At 40.4% G+C, this 17474-nt stretch overlaps 1 protein-coding gene across 1 annotated transcript in view; it reads right to left on the reverse strand.

The window, feature by feature from the left end:
- Dhc93AB (Dynein heavy chain at 93AB) overlaps positions 1-17474 on the reverse strand; it is a 646785-nt gene that overhangs the window by 258774 nt on the left and 370537 nt on the right. Inside the window, exons 39-40 of the mRNA XM_070089003.1 lie at positions 7567-7766; positions 1216-1372 (exon numbers count right to left, since the gene is read on the reverse strand). Of these exons, the coding sequence (XP_069945104.1) occupies positions 1216-1372; positions 7567-7766 (357 nt within the window). The remainder of the gene's footprint in view (positions 1-1215; positions 1373-7566; positions 7767-17474) is intronic.

Raw genomic sequence — 17474 nt, forward strand, 5'->3', positions numbered from 1 at the left:
TTACTTGGGAATCTCCTGTACCATTCCAATAATTGTACCAAACAGTTCTGCCAAAGAAAGAAATATAATTGACTCTTCTCTCTTGAAACATGGCAGGAATACAGTATATAACTTAAATTATGGGTTATACAAGCTCGATAGATATTTAGTAGAGTCTATTGTACACAATCTTAAACAACAATGCTATACAAAATCTTAGGAGTGCTCATTATGCCAGGTGGTCTCATGATGGACTGGTGACGCTCGACCTGTGTCTACGCACCAAAATTTCATGCTACGTCAGTTGTGAATGGTTATACAATGCGTTTAGCTGTTGCGGTACCATACAACGACAGTGTAACACCGGATATATCTCCTGAGGCGCACATCAACCAAATAACTGCTGCAGCATACGGGCGCTTGGCAAACCTAAGAACATCATTCCAACATCTTAATAAGGAATCATTCAGGACCCTGTACACTGTGTACGTTAGGCCCATATTGGAGTATGCAGCACCAGTTTGGAACCCACACCTAGCCAAGCATGTAAGGAAACTAGAAAATGTGCAAAGGTTTGCAACAAGACTTGTCCCGGAGCTAAGGGGTATGTCCTACGAAGAGAGGTTAAGGGAAATCGACCTGACGATGCTGGAAGACAGGAGAAATAGGGGGTTTTGATAACGACATATAAAATACAGAGAGGAATCGACAACGTGGACAGAGACAGGATGTTCCAGAGATGGGACACAGCAAAAAGGGGTCACAGTTGGAAGTTGAAGGTTCAGGTGAATCACAAGGATGTCAGGAAATATTTCTTCGCTCACAGAGTTGTCAGGAAGTGGAATAGTCTGGGAAGTGATGTAGTGGACGTAGGATTCATACATAGCTTTAAGAAAATAATGATAAAGCTCATGGAGCAGGAACAGTGACCGAGTAGCGGCCAGTGAAGAGGCGGAGCCAGGAGCTGTGAAACGACCCCTGCAACCACAGCTAGGTGAGTACACATACACACTCACATACACACACACACACGAAGGCCAAGTGTCTTAGTGACAAGTGCCTTGAAAAAATGGTAACTAACATACATACACATGCACACACATACACAAACGCAATACACACACATCCATGACACACGCACGCGCAGATGCGCACACTCAAATAATAGGGTGTGTCTATCGACAAGCACCATAGACAACTCTTAATTAAGTAACACAAGTTAATGAGGCAACCTACCCTGAGTTCCTGCAAGCCATAGTCCTTGGTAAGTGTGATCTGGAAGACCTCGAGGCCAGCGATGAAGGCCGCCAGGCGAGCCAGGGACTGTTTACCAGAGCCTCCCACACCCACCAGTAAGGCGTTACCTCGCGGACACTCCAGGATGCGGTTGATTCTTCACAAACACACAAACATAACTTCTGTTTTAGCATTTCTTGTTGTTCATCGTCACTTATAGAAATATTTATATTCAAATTTCATTGAGTGAAATCTTTGTCTAATATGGAAGATGTGATTATTTAGATCAACAGCATTCACGGCAGAAATTTGTAAAGTAGAACTTTTAATTAATACAAATTACTTAATTATTATAAAATAATATTATTATTAATATAATAATTATATAATATTGTTATAATTATATATGCATTATAATTATTACTATAATATAATAATAATAATAATAATAAAAATAATAATAATAATAATAATAATAATAATAATATTATTATTATTATTATTATTATTATTATTATTATTCATCGACACCATGCCCAGCCCTTCTAGGGCAGGGTAGGTGCCTGAGCCCGAGCTTTCAGCTCAAAAGACTGTCATTCCCATCAGCCCCCTTGGGGCGGGGATGGCAGACCAAAGAGGCCTAGCTTGTGGCTAGGCCTGGGGACAGTTGGTCCCAAAGATGAGGGGGTACTTGTACCTCCTCCCATGGGAGACTTAGGTCTCAGACACTCCCTGAAGAGGGAGCCAAGGCCGGGCCACCACTTGGAAAAGGCCCGGGCCGGGAGAATACCGGCGAATCTTTAATAATAATAAATAATAATAATAATAATAATAATAATAATAATAATATGATTATTATTATTATTATTATTATTATTATTATTATTATTATTATTATTATTATTATTATTATTATTATTATTGAGAAAAATGCACGTTGTAAAAAATTTTCATAAAATATGTTTGATAATTATATGAAAAAGGAATGTAAACACCTAGAAGAGTGAGGCATTTTGTTAGACAATATTTTACCTTCTACAATACTCTCTGACGCCTGTACAGCATATACTGTATAATATAGACATAAACTTTGTATATGCTGGAGTCCTTGAGAGCCAGGTAACTATGTGGGCGAGGTCGGTGGAGCAAGTTGACATCTCTGAGGATCAGTACAGTAGCCCTACTGGACTATCTAGGAGTGTATTTTTGCGAGCATTTCGAGCAAGTTATGTTTGTTTGCATTATTTAGAGAGAATGTGCAACTGGAGGAACAATCTGAAATTATTTTATTTTCTGAATAGCAGCAGCCGCTCCAAGGCACTGACACATATTTATGTCATTTTAAAGTATGAAAAGAAAACCTCTGTCCCACTCAGTGTGACGGTCAGATTTATCTCTGATTTGAAAGGGCTATATTAAGTTTGTGTACCCTACATTTATTTGCCCTTAGATTCTAGATGGGTGCTGCACAGATGTTTTTACCAACATAGATTAGTATTAAATACTAACATGTAAATAAAACATGTGTAAAAAACTATATCAATCCAATCACACTGGACTGACATAGAAGGAAGAAAGAAGATACAGAAGATTAATAGAGAAGATGTGAAGGTAGGAAATCGATTATCTGGTCTCCAGAACTAGTGTACTTCAGTGGTCAGTGAGGTTAAAGGTATCACTGACTGTCCTGATAATCAAGGTAAGAATATTCTGATTGTGGGAGACTCTCATGTAAGATATATGGACCATGCTGGATAAGTACAGGTTGGCCATAGATGTAGTCAGGTCTAACGGAGGGATCCCAATCATATGTAGCATCTTGTCTAGACAGGGAGTGGGCAATGAATGAATGTCTAGGACAACTGGTATAAATTGCTGGCTAGACCGGTAATGCAAGGAACTTACAACCCCATTCATTGATAACTGGGACAAATTCTATGGCAAACATATGTATGCAAGGGATGGGGTTCATCTCTCTGGGGCTGGAGTGGTTGTATTAGCTAATTCAATTGAGGGGGTAATTGATAACCTGTCTAGGACTTTAAACTGATAGATTGTAAAGGTATGGGTGTTTGTGGGAAACAATCAGGCTGCAGTACTAGGGTTTAAAATAGCAAATATTACCAGGATACCTCAGGGATATGTTTAAAAGACAATATTCAAAATTAAGTTCCTAGTAAAGGCAAAACAATTGTTCAACAGAAAAAGAGAGATAGTAGAGGGCAACGAGTGGCTAGCTCCCTTAATGTTTATTATACAAATAACAGGAGTCTAAGAAATAAGAGAGATGAGCTAAGATTACTTGCAAGTGTAGGTAATATAGATATTATTGCTATAACAGAGACCTGGTTCAACTTGAAAGACAGAGAAATGCCTTCTGAATGCAACATACAGTCTTATAAACTATTCCACACTGATAGGGTCAACAGAAAAGGTGGTGGAGTGGCGATGTATGTGAGAGATAATTTAAACTGTTGTGTTAGACAAGATATAAGATTACAAACATCGGGCACAGAATCTGTTTGGCTACAGTTTCTCATGAGTCGTGAAAAATTTATTTTAGGTGTGATTTAGAGGCCCCAAACCTAGATAGGGAGTGTAGTAAGCTGCTGTGGGACGACATTAATAAGGCGTCTAGATATGAAAATGTTGTATTAATGGGAGATTTTAACTTTAGACAAAGAGACTAGAACAATGTGATAGGAAATCTTTAGTCCAGTGACTGTCTTGTTACGGTTCAGTATTGGTTTTTAAAACAGTTTGTGACAGAACCAACTAGAGGAAACAACCTGCTAGACCTCGTTGTTACCAACAAACATTCACTAATTAATAATCTTGAGGTTAATGATGAGCTTGGGGAAAGCGATCACAAATCACTTAGTTTCAACATATCTTGGTATTACCCAGATAACTGCAATCAAATCTCTGTCTCAGATTTCCGCTTGGCCGATTTCGTGGGACTGAGAAATTATCTGGGTGGGCTAAATTGGGATTACCTTACTATGTGTCAGGTTGGTGGTGTTGGTTGCCAATATGACGTGTTTCAGAGCATAGTTCTAGCCCCAGACAACTTTTGCTCCAAATAGGGAAAGTAGATCTAACAAAAATGATCCCAAATGGATGAACAATAGATTAAAACATCTCATTGGTCAAAAGAGAGGCAAATTTAGGCGTATCAAAGGAGGGGATGGGCGGTGACGAAATCAATATATTCAATTAGAGACAAATAAAAAAAGGAATAAGAAAAGCAAAAAGGGATTATGAGGCTAAAGTCTCAAGGAATTCGATGGCTAACCCTAAAAGGTTCGTTCAGGTATAAAGAAGTAAGATTAGGGACAAGATAGGCCCACTTAAGAGTAACTCAGGTCAGATCACTGACAGTGATAAGGAAATGTGTGAAATTTTCAACATTTACTTGCTCTCAGTTTTTACTCAGGAAGATATTAGCGAAATTCCAGAAATAATGAATTATGTACAACAGGGCAATAATAAACTATGCACGTTTGGGTTAACTAGTAACATGGTTCTCAAACAAATAGAGATTATAACCTAACAAATCCCCAGGCTCTGATGAAATGTTTTCAAGGGCTTTATAAGAATGTAAAGAGCAACTTTGCAAACCTTTAGCTAAATATCGCTACAAACTGGCATAGTGCCAGACAAGTGGAAAATGGCAAATGTAATACCAATTGACAATGCAAGTGACAGGTCCTTAGCTTCGAACTACAGACCAATAAGCCTTACCTCCATAGTGGGAAAATTTATGGAATCAATAATTGCCGAGGCAGTTCGTAGCCATCTTGATAGGCATAAATTGATTAATGAATCTCAACACGGTTTTACAAAGGGGCGTTCCTGTCTTACGAATTTACTAACTTTTTCACTAAGGTAATTGAGGAGGTAGATCATGGTACTGAATATGATATTGTGTATATGGACTTCAGTAAGGCTTTTGAGAAAGTTCCACATCAGAGGCTATTGAGAAAACTTAAGGCACACGGAATAGGAGGAGAAATTATTTCATGGGTAGAAGCATGGTTGACAAATAGGCAGCAGAAAGTTTGCATAAATGGGGAGAAATCAGAATGGGGGCACGTCACAAGCGGTGTTCCTCTGGGGTCAGTGTTGGGCACCTTGTTGTTCACAGTTTACATAAACGACATAGATGAGGGGATAAATAGCGACATATGCAAATTTGCTGATGACACCAAATTAGGCCGTCCAATTCATTCTAATGAGGACATTAGAGCACTCCAGGATGATTTGAATAGATTGATGCAGTGGTCGGAGAAGTGGCAGAAGAAGTTTAATATAGACAAATCCAGAGTTCTAAATGCTGGACAGGAAAATAACCATGCCACATATAAACTAAATAATGTGGACCTTAATATTACTGATTGCGAAAAGGATTTAGGAGTTCTGGTTATCAGTAATCTCAAACCAAGACATCAGTACATAAGTGTTCCCAATAAAGCTAACAGAATCCTTGGCTACATATAAGAAGTATAGATAATAGAAGTCCTCAGGTTGTTCTCCAACTCTATATATCCTTGGTTAGGCCTCATTTAGACTATGCTGCTCAGTTCTGGTCACCGTATTACAGAATGGATATAAATGCTCTGGAAAACGTACACAGGAGGATGACAAAGTTGAACCCATGTATCAGAAATCTTCCCTGTGAGGATAGACTGATAGATAGGCATAGAATTAGGGGGAATATGATTGAGGTGTATAACTGGAAAGCAGGAATAAATAAAGAGGATGTAAATAGCATGCTAAAAATATCTAGCCTAGACAGGACTCTCAGCAATGGCTTTAAGTTGGAAAAATTAAAATTCATTCAGGATATAGGTAAACACTGGTTTGGTAATAGAGTTGTGGATGAGTGGAACAAACTCCCGAGTACAGATATAGAGACTTAAACGTTGTGTAGTTTTAAAAATAGGTTAGATAAGTACATGAGTGGGTGTGAGTGGGTGTGAGTTGGACCTGACTAGCTTGTGCTACTAGGTCAGATGCCGTGCTCCTTCCTTAAGTGAATGTGATTTGACCTGACTAGGTTAGGGCATTAGCTTAACCCGGTAGGGCACTTGGACCTGCCTCGCATGGGCAAGTAGGCCTGCCGCAGTGTTCTTTCTTATATTCTAATATGTTCTTATATTCTTAATAACCGACACATAGGTGAGTAGAAATAGGACGCACATGTATCTGGCTCTTGTCAGACGAAGGATCGAGCCTCCACCACTCCTTGCCCTGAATGACCCACATGGGTTTAGCGCCTAACATGAATTATACAAACATTCCTTAATAAGTACGTGAGTACTACAAAGATGCCTAATTTATACACTTTGTATCCGGCAGAAGTATAGTGTAGAGACTGGTTGTATTAGATTAAGGCGATGTGAACTGAACCTAATGATATCTCTTATAGTTCTTGAATGACTGCTGTTACGCCCATGTTAACTGCATGCAGGGTGAGGGTAATGACTTCAACAGCGGCGCGCTAATAGGGTCAGAATAATGACTTCAACAATGGGACTATTAGCGTAGGGACAGACTTCAACAGTGGTGCTAGGAGGGTGGCTGAAATGACATCAATAGTTGGGCTAGAAGGGCGGAGGTAATAGTGACTTCAGCAGGTGGACTAGTAGGGTGGAGGTTACGTTTATGCTGGAGTCTGTACTGGGATGATGGGAAAGTTTGTGTACCAGACGCCGACAGAAGTAAAATGAAGTTGGAGGCGGAGGGAAGCAAAAGTTTGTAGATGAACCATCATTCGTATTGGAGAATGTTGTTGCTGTAGATGTGGAGGCCCATAAGAAACCTCGTGTGATCACTAAATATATAAGTCATGTGTATAGATCCTCTTTACTCTTGATGAAGTTTAATAAAATGGCTTCTCTGCGATGTGTGCTTAATAATAATAATAACTATAATTCTATAATAATAATAATAATAATAATAATAATAATAATAATAATAATAATAATAATAATAATAATAATAATAATAATAATAATTATATTAATAATAACAATATCCATGATAATAATCACAATTCCATATTTCTCTTATTAATACAACAGTTTATTAAAAACACCCATGTAATATTTTTTATTTATTTATTTATTTATTTATTTATTTATTTATTTATTTATTTATTTATTCATTTATTCATTTAGAGAAAAAAGTGAGAGAAAGGAAGAGAGAGAGAGAGAGAGAGAGAGAGAGAGAGAGAGAGAGAGAGAGAGAGAGAGAGAGAGAGAGAGAGAGAGAGAGAGAGAGAGAGAGAGAGAATACCTAAGAGTAAAAATAAAGAGTGAGCAAGAAGTCTAGACTGCTCCAGTGTACCTGCAGACGTGCGCCATTGCGTCTTCGAAGAGCACTAGGTTCATGGCAGCATTGAGTTCGTTGTAGGTAGTGAGAGCGTCTTGCAGGGTGGTATTGAGGTCGCTCCAGGACAAGATGGGCAGGTAGCGAGGCTCGCCCACACCACGAGCGAAGTGACAAAACACGTTGGGTTTAGCCATTACATCCGTCTCGTCCAGCTCCTGTAGTCGATAAATCCAGTTTTTGGTAAGAAGGTAAGAAGACATTAAGTTTACTTGTCTCAAATGTTTCATATCCTATAATTTCCCGCACTCCCGTCCACTTGTACATTTCCAGGGACACTCGATTATCGCACAGTATATGTTTTGTTTTCTTTTGCCAGTATAAAGGTCTTTAAAAAAACATATAGTATAACTTTTCAGAGTGTATGTACTATTTGCTTGTGCAAATTTCCCTTGCTAAAATTAACTGTTACACAGATTATGGCCAAAAAGAGTCAATTAGCAGCCAAATGTAGTGTCTATTTGAATACTTGGCGAACATGGGTTGTTGGATATAGATATGTCATTACCTAGTACTCGAACCAGAGGCCTTGTAGTCGATAAAATAGACATTTTATTTCTAATTGAGGAACTAATAATTTTAAGTTAACTAATTTCTTATTTTCATAAGAGAATATATATACTATATATATATATATATATATATATATATATATATATATATATATATATATATATATATATATATATATATATATATATATATATATATATATATATATATATATATATATATATATTCCGGGAGTACAATTTTGTCTCTGATTTTAAATTGGTTTCTCTGAGACATATGTATTACTGCGTGAGGGATTTTGTACAAAAGATTTTGACGTATTTTAGATGATGTTGCAATAACCATACCTGGAATTTACCTGGAGAGAGTTCCGGGGGTCAACGTCCCCGCGGCCCGGTCTGTGACCGGGCCGCGGGGCCCGTTACTGCTGGCTGCACACAATCCAAAGTACAAGCCACAGCCCGGCTGGTCAGGTACCGACTTTAGGTGCTTGTCCAGTGCCTGCTTGAAGACAGCCAGGGGTCTATTGGTAATCCCCCTTATGTATGCTGGGAGGCAGTTGAACAGTCTCGGGCCCCTGACACTTATTGTATTGTCTCTTAACGTGCTAGTGACACCCCTGCTTTTCATTGGAGGATGTTGCATCGTCTGCCGAGTCTTTTGCTTTCGTTGTGAGTGATTTTCGTGTGCAAGTTCGGTACTAGTCCCTCTAGGATTTTCCAGGTGTATATAATCATGTATCTTTCCTGCTTGCATTCCAGGGAGTACAGGTTCAGGAACTTCAAGCGCTCCCAGTAATTGAGGTGTTTTATCGTAGTTATGTGTGCCTTGAAGGTTCTCTGTACATTTTCTAGGTCAGCAATTTCACCTGCCTTGAAAGGTGCTGTTAGTGTGCAGCAATATTCCAGCCTAGATAGAACAAGCGACCTGAAAAGTGTCATCATGAGCTTGGCATCCCTAGTTTTGAAGGTTCTCATTATCCATCCTGTCATTTTTCTAGCAGATGCGATTAATACAATGTTATGGTCCTTGAAGGTGAGATCCTCCGACATGATCACTCCCAGGTCTTTGACGTTGGTTTTTCGCTCAATTTTGTGGAAAGAATTTGTTTTGTACTCTGATGAAGTTTTAATTTCCTCATGTTTGCCATATCGGAGTAATTGAAATTTCTCATCGTTGAACTTCATATTGTTTTCTGCAGCCCACTGAAAAATTTGGTTAATGTCCGCCTGGAGCCTTGCAATATCTGCAATGGAAGACACTGTCATGCAGATTCGGGTGTCATCTGCAAAGGAAGACACGGTGCTGTGGCTGACATCCTTGTCTATGTCAGATATGAGGATGACGAACAAGATGGGAACGAGTACTGTGCCTTGTGGAATAGAGCTTTTCACTGTAGCCGCCTCAGACTTTACTCTGTTAACTACTACTCTTTGTGTTCTGTTTGTGAGGAAATTGTAGATCCATCTACCAACTTTTCTTGTTATTCCTTTAGCACGCATTTTGTGCGCTATTACGCCATGGTCACACTTGTAGAAGGCTTTTGCAAAGTCTGTATATATTACATCTGCATTCTTTTTGTCTTGTAATGCATCTAGGACCTTGTCGTAGTGATTCAGCAGACAGACAGGAGCGACCCATGTTGCCCTGGGTTGTGTAATTGATGGGTATCTAGATGGGTGGCCATCTTGCTTCTTAGGACCCTTTCAAAGATTTTTATGATAAGGGATGTTAGTGCTATCGGTCTGTAGTTCTTTGCTATTGCTTTACTGCCCTCTTTGTGGAGTGGGGGTATGTCTGTTGTTTTTAGTAACTGTGAGACGACCCCCGTGTCCATGCTCCCTCTCCATAGGATGGTGAAAGCTCGTGATAGGGGCTTCTTGCAGTTCTTGATGAACACGGAGTTCCATGAGTCTGGCCCTGGGGCAGAGTGCATGGGCATGTCATTTATCGCCTGTTCGAAGTCATTTGGCGTCAGGATAACATCAGATAGGCTTGTGTTAACCAAATTCTGTGGCTCTCTCATAAAAAATTCATTTTGATCTTCGACTCTCAGTCTGGTTAGCGGCTTGCTAAAAACTGAGTCATATTGGGACTTGAGTAGCTCACTCATTTCCTTGCTGTCATCTGTGTAGGACCCATCTTGTTTAAGTAGGGGCCCAATGCTGGATGTTGTTCTCGACTTTGATTTGGCATAAGAAAAGAAATACTTTGGGTTTCTTTCGATTTCATCTATGGCTTTTAGTTCTTCCGCGATTCCTGACTCCTATAAGATTCCTTTAGCTTAAGTTCGATGTTTGCTATTTCTCTGACCAGTGACTCCCTACGCATTTCAGATATATTGGCCTCTTTTAGCCGCTCTGTTATTCTTTTCCATCGCCTGTAAAGGGAGCGCCTGTCTCTTTCTGTTTTACATCTACTCCTCCTTTTTCTTAAAGGAATAAGCCTTAAGCATACATCGAGTGCCACCGAGTTAATCTGTTCTAGGCATAAGTTGGGGTCTGTGTTGCTTAATCTATCTTCCCAGCTTATATCGTTTAGGACGTGGTTTACTTGGTCCCACTTTATGTTCTTGTTATTGAAGTTGAATTTGGTGAAGGCTCCCTCGTGACTAATCTCATTTTGTCGGTCTGGGGGTCCGCGCATGGATGTCTGAACCTCGATTATGTTGTGATCTGAGTATATTGTTTTTGATATGGTGACATTTCGTATCAGATCATCATTGTTAGTGAAGATGAGGTCTAATGTATTCTCCAGTCTAGTAGTTGAATTTTATGCAGAGATTTAAAAGCTCGTGTGTGTGTGAGTTCTCGTCTGAGCTGCCTCCTGGTGTTATCACTGCAACAACATTATTTGCTATATTCCTCCATTTTAGGTGCCTCAAGTTGAAATCCCCCAGGAGCAAGATGTTGGGGGCAGGAGCTGGCAGATTTTCCAGACAATGGTCAATTTTTAACAGCTGTTCCTGGAATTGCTGGGACGTTGCATCCAGAGGCTTGTAGACTACCACAATGACTAGGTTTTGGTTCTCGATCTTTACTGCTAAAACTTTCACTACATCATTTGAGGCATTAAGCAGTTCTGTGCAAACAACTGACTCTGCGATATACAGGCCAACCTCCCCTCCCTTTTGCCTGTCCACTCTGTCGCATCTGTATAGGTGGTAACCTGGGATCCATATTTCGTTGTCCAAGTGATCCTTTATGTGGGTCTCTGTGAAAGTCGCGAACATCGCATTTGCCTCTGCAAGCAGTCCACGGATGAAAGGTATTTTGTTGTTCGTTGCTGGCTTTAGACCCTGTATATTTGCAAAGAAGAATATCATCGGACTGGTGGTATTGGTGGTACTGGGGGACACTTTTTTTCCGGCACTAGTATCTGTATCTGTTGGTTTGGAGTGGAGGCCATCGACTGTGGTTCTACTCTAGAAATGACTGGATTTGGCTATTGGTTATTGCAACAAAAAATATCTCTCTATGATATGGATAACCAAATAATTACTTCAGGTTCATATAAATGTGAATGTAACGTAACATTTTTTTCCTAGTGATCAGCACTATAGCTTGCAGTAAGTTGCAGGCGTCTGTGCTACTGAAATTGTTCAGAATACATCTGGTATCTAACGTGCAGAGTCGAGCGTGAGTGAATCACAATAGACCAAAGATCACCTCTGGCACAGGTGACCTCTCATACAAGGACTTCCCTCATTGATGAGGTCAGGCATGTAACACTAATTCCTGAAGCTCCGTCTCTAATAGTTTTCTCGTAGTGTGGATAGACGCAGTCTTTTCACAATGTTGATCTCAAAGAAAAATTACAAAATATTAACAAGTCTAATGATTTTACACTAGTAAGTTTTGATGTCACAGCGTTGTTCACCCAAGTACCTGTTCCCGATCTGCTACCTTATCTGAAAGAAGAATTGGATGAGTTCTCCATCCAGAGATGGGACACAGCAACAAGGGGTCACAATTGGAAGGTGAAGACTCAGATGAATCACAGGGACGTTAGGAAGTATTTCTTCTGTCACAGAGTTGTCAGGAAGTGGAACAGTCTGGGAAGTGATGTAATGGAGGTAGGATTCATGCACAGCTGTAAGAAGAGGTACGATAAATTTCATGGAGCAGGAAGAGTGACCTAGTAGCGACCAGTGAAGAGGTGAGGCCAGGAGCTGTGACTCGACCCCTGCAATCACAAATAGGTGAGTACACAAACAACATTTTTACAAAGCTGCAGAAACTAGATCATCCTAACAGAATAAAACAAAAAATGGAATCTCAAAGGGAAAACATAAAGGCAAGGGAACCGAAGATGGCTAGTCTGAAGAGGACGAATGGGCAGAAAGCTCTAGAGTAAAATGAATCAAGAATGAGAAAAAAGGATAAACGAGCTTTCCAATAACATGGTGGTGAAGCTATCTGCAGAGAGAAAGAAATGGGAGTTACGAGCTTTAGCTCTGAGTCAAAGATACAGAGACTGGAGAAAGAACTGGATGTGCTGAAGCAGGACTTAAAGATGAGGTCCAAAAGGAGCAAAGTGATTGAAATGGGAACGTCACCAAACAGCGAGGGGACTGACGCACGGGATGCAGCTAAAAAGTCCCTTGCAGAAATAATATCAGGCCATCAAGGTGACTTGGAGATGATAAGGGTAACAACAAAGGAGATGCTTAAATCAGATTCAGATATATGGAGGAAAGAGAAATGGGAAGAGAGGCAGAGTTCAATAATTATTCATGTGGTTCAGGAGGGCATGCAGTGGCAGACAGGAAACTTCAGCCTCTGGAGGAACACCAAACACAAATGCTTCCCCCCTCTTCAAGCATTAATTTCACCATCACAGCAGCCTTCCATAATATTCCGCCCTGCCTCCCACATCCCCAGCCTTCACCATCCTCTTCCACCTCCAAAAATACAGTACAGGAACAGAAGCTAAAGGTATGGCCCACCACTGCAGATGGAATACCAAATAAGAGTGAGGAGTGGTAAGAACGAATCATTTATGCATCACCTGACATCATAGCACTAACAAAGACAAAACTTACAGGAATGATAACAGATGCGATCTTTCCAAATGAATATCAGATCCTGAGAGAACAGAGGAGGAGGGGGAGCGGCACTGCTTATCAAAAACTAGTGGAGTTTTGAGGAAATGGGAGGAATGGACAGAGGGAAAGCAGATGACTTCATTGTAGGAACAGTTCAGACTGAGGGTCCAAAAGTGATGATAGCAATAATGTACAACCTACCACTGAACAGCAGGAGGCCAAGATACGAGTATGATGAGTGCAAAAGAGCAATGGTGGATACACTAGCGGAAGTAGCCAGAAAGGCTAGGGCAAAATTACTCATCATGGAGATTTCAATCATTTGGAGAATGACTGGAAAAACCTAGAGCCATACAGGAGACTAGAAACGTGAAGGTTTAAGATGCTGGAGACAGAATTGGAAAACCTCATGCACCAATATGTTAATTATATAACCAGAGAAATAGGAGAGGATGTTTCAGCAAGGCTGGATCTCACATTCACATTGAACAGTTCAGACTTAGGGTATATCACACACGAAAGATCCCTTGGCGCTAGTGATCAAAACGTCCTGAGTTTTCAACACCTTGCAGAGTTAGCAGTGGAGAATGCAGCAGCACGAGAAGGACGGGAGAAACCAAGCTTAAAAAAAGGGGATTACATAAGCATGAGGAGAATCCTGCATGAAGTGCAGTGGGAAAGAGAAATAGAGGGAAAGACAGTAAATGAAATGATGGAACTAGTGACTGCTAAGGGCAGGTGCGCAGAGGAGATGTTCATACCAAAGAATAATAGGAAAAAATGATAAGACCAAAGTGAACCCATGGTTTAACTGAAGGTGTAAAGAGACCAAAGCATAGAAAAAGTATAGAAGACAAAGTACTCAAGAAAACAATGAGTTGAGTAGAAGAGAAATGAATATGCAGCCAAGAACCAGGTAATTAGGTTGAGGTCACAAAGAGTGGCCAGAGATTATGTGAAGAACGTAACACAAGATTTAGAAAATTATTCACAGAAGAGAAAGAAATGCTTCCAGCAAACCGAGGAAGTACGGTGCACTAACAAGTGCTACCTGCCTGGAGTCTACCTGGAAGGTATTCCGGGGATCAACGCCCCCGCAGTCCGGTCCACGACCAGGCCTCCCCGTGGATCAAGGATTGATCAACCAGGCTGTTGTTGCCGGCAGCACGCAGTCCAACGTACAAACCACAGCCCAGCTGATCCAGCACCGACTTTAAGTATCTGTCTAGCTCCCACTTGAAGGCAATCAGGGGCCTATTGGTAATTAGCCTTATGCATGGTGGGAGGCTGTTGAATGGTCTTGGGCCCCAGACACTTATTGCGTTTTCTCCTAGTGTATCAATGGCGTCCCTGTTTTTCATTGGGGGTATTTTGCACCGCCTGCCCAGTCTTTTACATTCGTGGGGAGTTAATTCTGTGTGCAGATTTAGGACAAATCCTTCTAGGATTTTCTAAGTGTAGATTATGATATATCCAAGCGTTCCCAGTAGTTGAGGAGTTTAAATGTACAGTAAAGGCTCTCTGTACACTTTCTAGATCTGCAATTTCACCTGCTCTGAATGGAGATATTAATGTACAGTAATGTTCTAGCCTAGAGAGAGCAATGGAAATATAAACACATATGCAGTATAATGTGATCCTTTATTGACTACGTTTCGCCCACACAGTGAGCTTTTTCAAGTCACAAACAGATCTACCTGGGATGGAAGTGACGCGAGTATTTATAGTCAGGTTCAGAATGCTGAGGTCAGGTGGAGAATGCTGCATCTGATGATGTACCGAGTGGGGTTATAGAGTCTAAAATCTTGGGTAGCTTGGAAAGGAGATTGGATAAGTTTGTGAGCAGACCTTCTACAGTGTTCTTCCATTCCTGTGTTCTTATGTGGGATAGCGATGAAGAAGTTTCTTGGCAAGTGGTTCAGCTATGTTATAGAAGCCACTATTCTGGTTGAAGTTGTCGGATATCCATCCTAGAGAGAGCAAGTGATTTGAAATGGATCATTACTGGCTTGGCATCTCTGTTCTGAACTTTCTCATTATCCATCCTATCATTTTCTTTACAGCTGTGATCGTGGAACTGTTGTGATCCCTGAAAGTGAGATCCTCAGACATTATAACTCCAAGGTCCCTCATATTATTTTTTCGCTCTATTGTATGATCAGAGGTTGTAGTATATATTCAGTTCTAATTTTTATCTCCTCCAGTTTTCCATAACGGAGTAGTTGGAATTTGTCTTCATTGAACATCATATTGTTTTCCGTTGCCCATTGGGAAACTTGGTTTATATATATTCTTCGAGCTTAACCGTGTCCTCAAGAGATGACAGTCTCATGCAGATCCTAGTATCGTCTGCAAAGGATGACACGGTACTGTGGATTATATCTGTGTCTATGAGGATAAGGAACAGAATAGGGCAAGTACTGTGCCCTGTGGAACAGAGCTTTTCACTATGGCAGCTTCTGATTTTACTCTGTTTACCACTACTCTTTGCGTTCGATTGGTTAAAAAGTTGAAGATCCATCTCCCCACTCTGCCAGTTATTCCTTTAGCACGTATTTTGTGCACAATTACACCATGATCACACCTGTTAAAGGCTTTTGGAAAGTCTGTGTATATTACATCTGCATTCTGGTTTTCTTCCAGGGCATCCAAGATCATATCATAGTGATCCAGTAGTTGCGAGAGGCAGGGGCGACCTGCTCTGAACCCAAGTTGCCCTGGATTGTGCAGTTTTTGGGAATCCAAGGAGTTTGCAATCGTGCTTCTTAGCACTCATTCAAAGATTTTTATGTTGTGGGACGTTAATGCTATTGGTCTATAGTTCTTAGCTAATGTTTTGCTGCCACCTTTATGGAGTGGGGCCATATCCATTGTTTTTATTGACTGGCTGGAATTTCACCTATGCCTAAGCTCCTTCTACATAGGGCATGCGAAAGGTGTTTCTTGTAGTTCTTGATTAACACAGAGTTCCACGAGTCTGGACCTGGGGCTGAGTGCATGGGCATGTTGTCAATGGCCTGCTCAAAGTCTGTTGGAGTTAGGGTTATATCGGATTTGTCGATCTTCAGACTGATTAGTGGCTTGCTAAACAGAGTCGTATTGGGATTTCAATTTCTCGCTCATTTCTTTGTTGTCATCTCTGTAAGTCCCAACTTGTCTGAGCAAGGGCCCGATACTAGATGTGGTATTTGCCTTGTTATAGCTCCTTCTGTCTCTCCCGGGTCTTGTATGGACACAATACACATAACCTATTTTTAACTGTCAAATCAATTTGTTCCCTAGGCTTCCTCAACATATTAGTTTCACTCCAAAAAATTTTCTTATTTTCAATAAAATATGTTGATAGAGTCTCAACCACTATCTCATTTGCTCTCTTTTTACATTGCTTCAAAACTCTCTTAACCTATCTTTTCTCTCCATATTACTCCTCCCGCCTTGTATCACTTCTACTCTGTAAAAACCTCTCATATGCTAAGGTTTTCTCCCTTACTACTCTCTTTACATCATCATTCCACCAATCGCTTTTCTTCCCTCCCGCACCCACTTTCCTATAACCACAAATGTCTGCTGAACACTCTAACACTATGAGTATCAAAATTGTGTACAATTCCGACAGGGTGGTAGGTAAGACACATAGGCAACAGTTAGGTAGCTTTACTCCGAAACGTTTCGCCTACACAGTAGGATTGTTCAGTCGAGTACAGAAAGTAGTCCCTTGATCTTCAGATTATTTCAGACTATTGAACAGATCTCTTCTCCAAGGTGAGGGACTAACAACCTCAAATCTACGACTTCAAGGGTGATGAATTAACTACATCGTCTTCACATCACTACTGCTCCTGCCTACTTTCTGTACTCTACTGAAGAAGCCTACTGTGTAGGCAAAACGTTTCGGAATAAAGTTGCCTAACTGTTGCCTATGTGTCTTACCTACCAACTCTAACACTACATTCTTAAACCTACCCTATAAATCCTCTACCCCATTGCCTATACTCTCACTAGCCCATCCATCCTCCAATAGTTGTTTATATCTTACCCTAACTGCCTCCTCCTTTAGTTTAAAAACCTTCAACTCTCTCTTACTTGCTGCTTCTATTTTCCTTGTATCCCATCTACCTTTTACTTTCACTGTAGCTACAACTAAAATGTAATCTGATATATCTGAGACCCGTCTATAAACAAGTACATCCTGAAGTCTACTCAACAGTCTTTTATATACCAATACGTAGTCCAACAAACTACTGTCATTGCGCCATAACAGCGATATCTTGCTACTCCTACTTACACTTTGGTCACACTTCACAGA

This window comes from Cherax quadricarinatus, chromosome 27 (genome assembly GCF_038502225.1).
Source record: "Cherax quadricarinatus isolate ZL_2023a chromosome 27, ASM3850222v1, whole genome shotgun sequence".
Classification (NCBI taxonomy): domain Eukaryota; kingdom Metazoa; phylum Arthropoda; class Malacostraca; order Decapoda; family Parastacidae; genus Cherax; species Cherax quadricarinatus.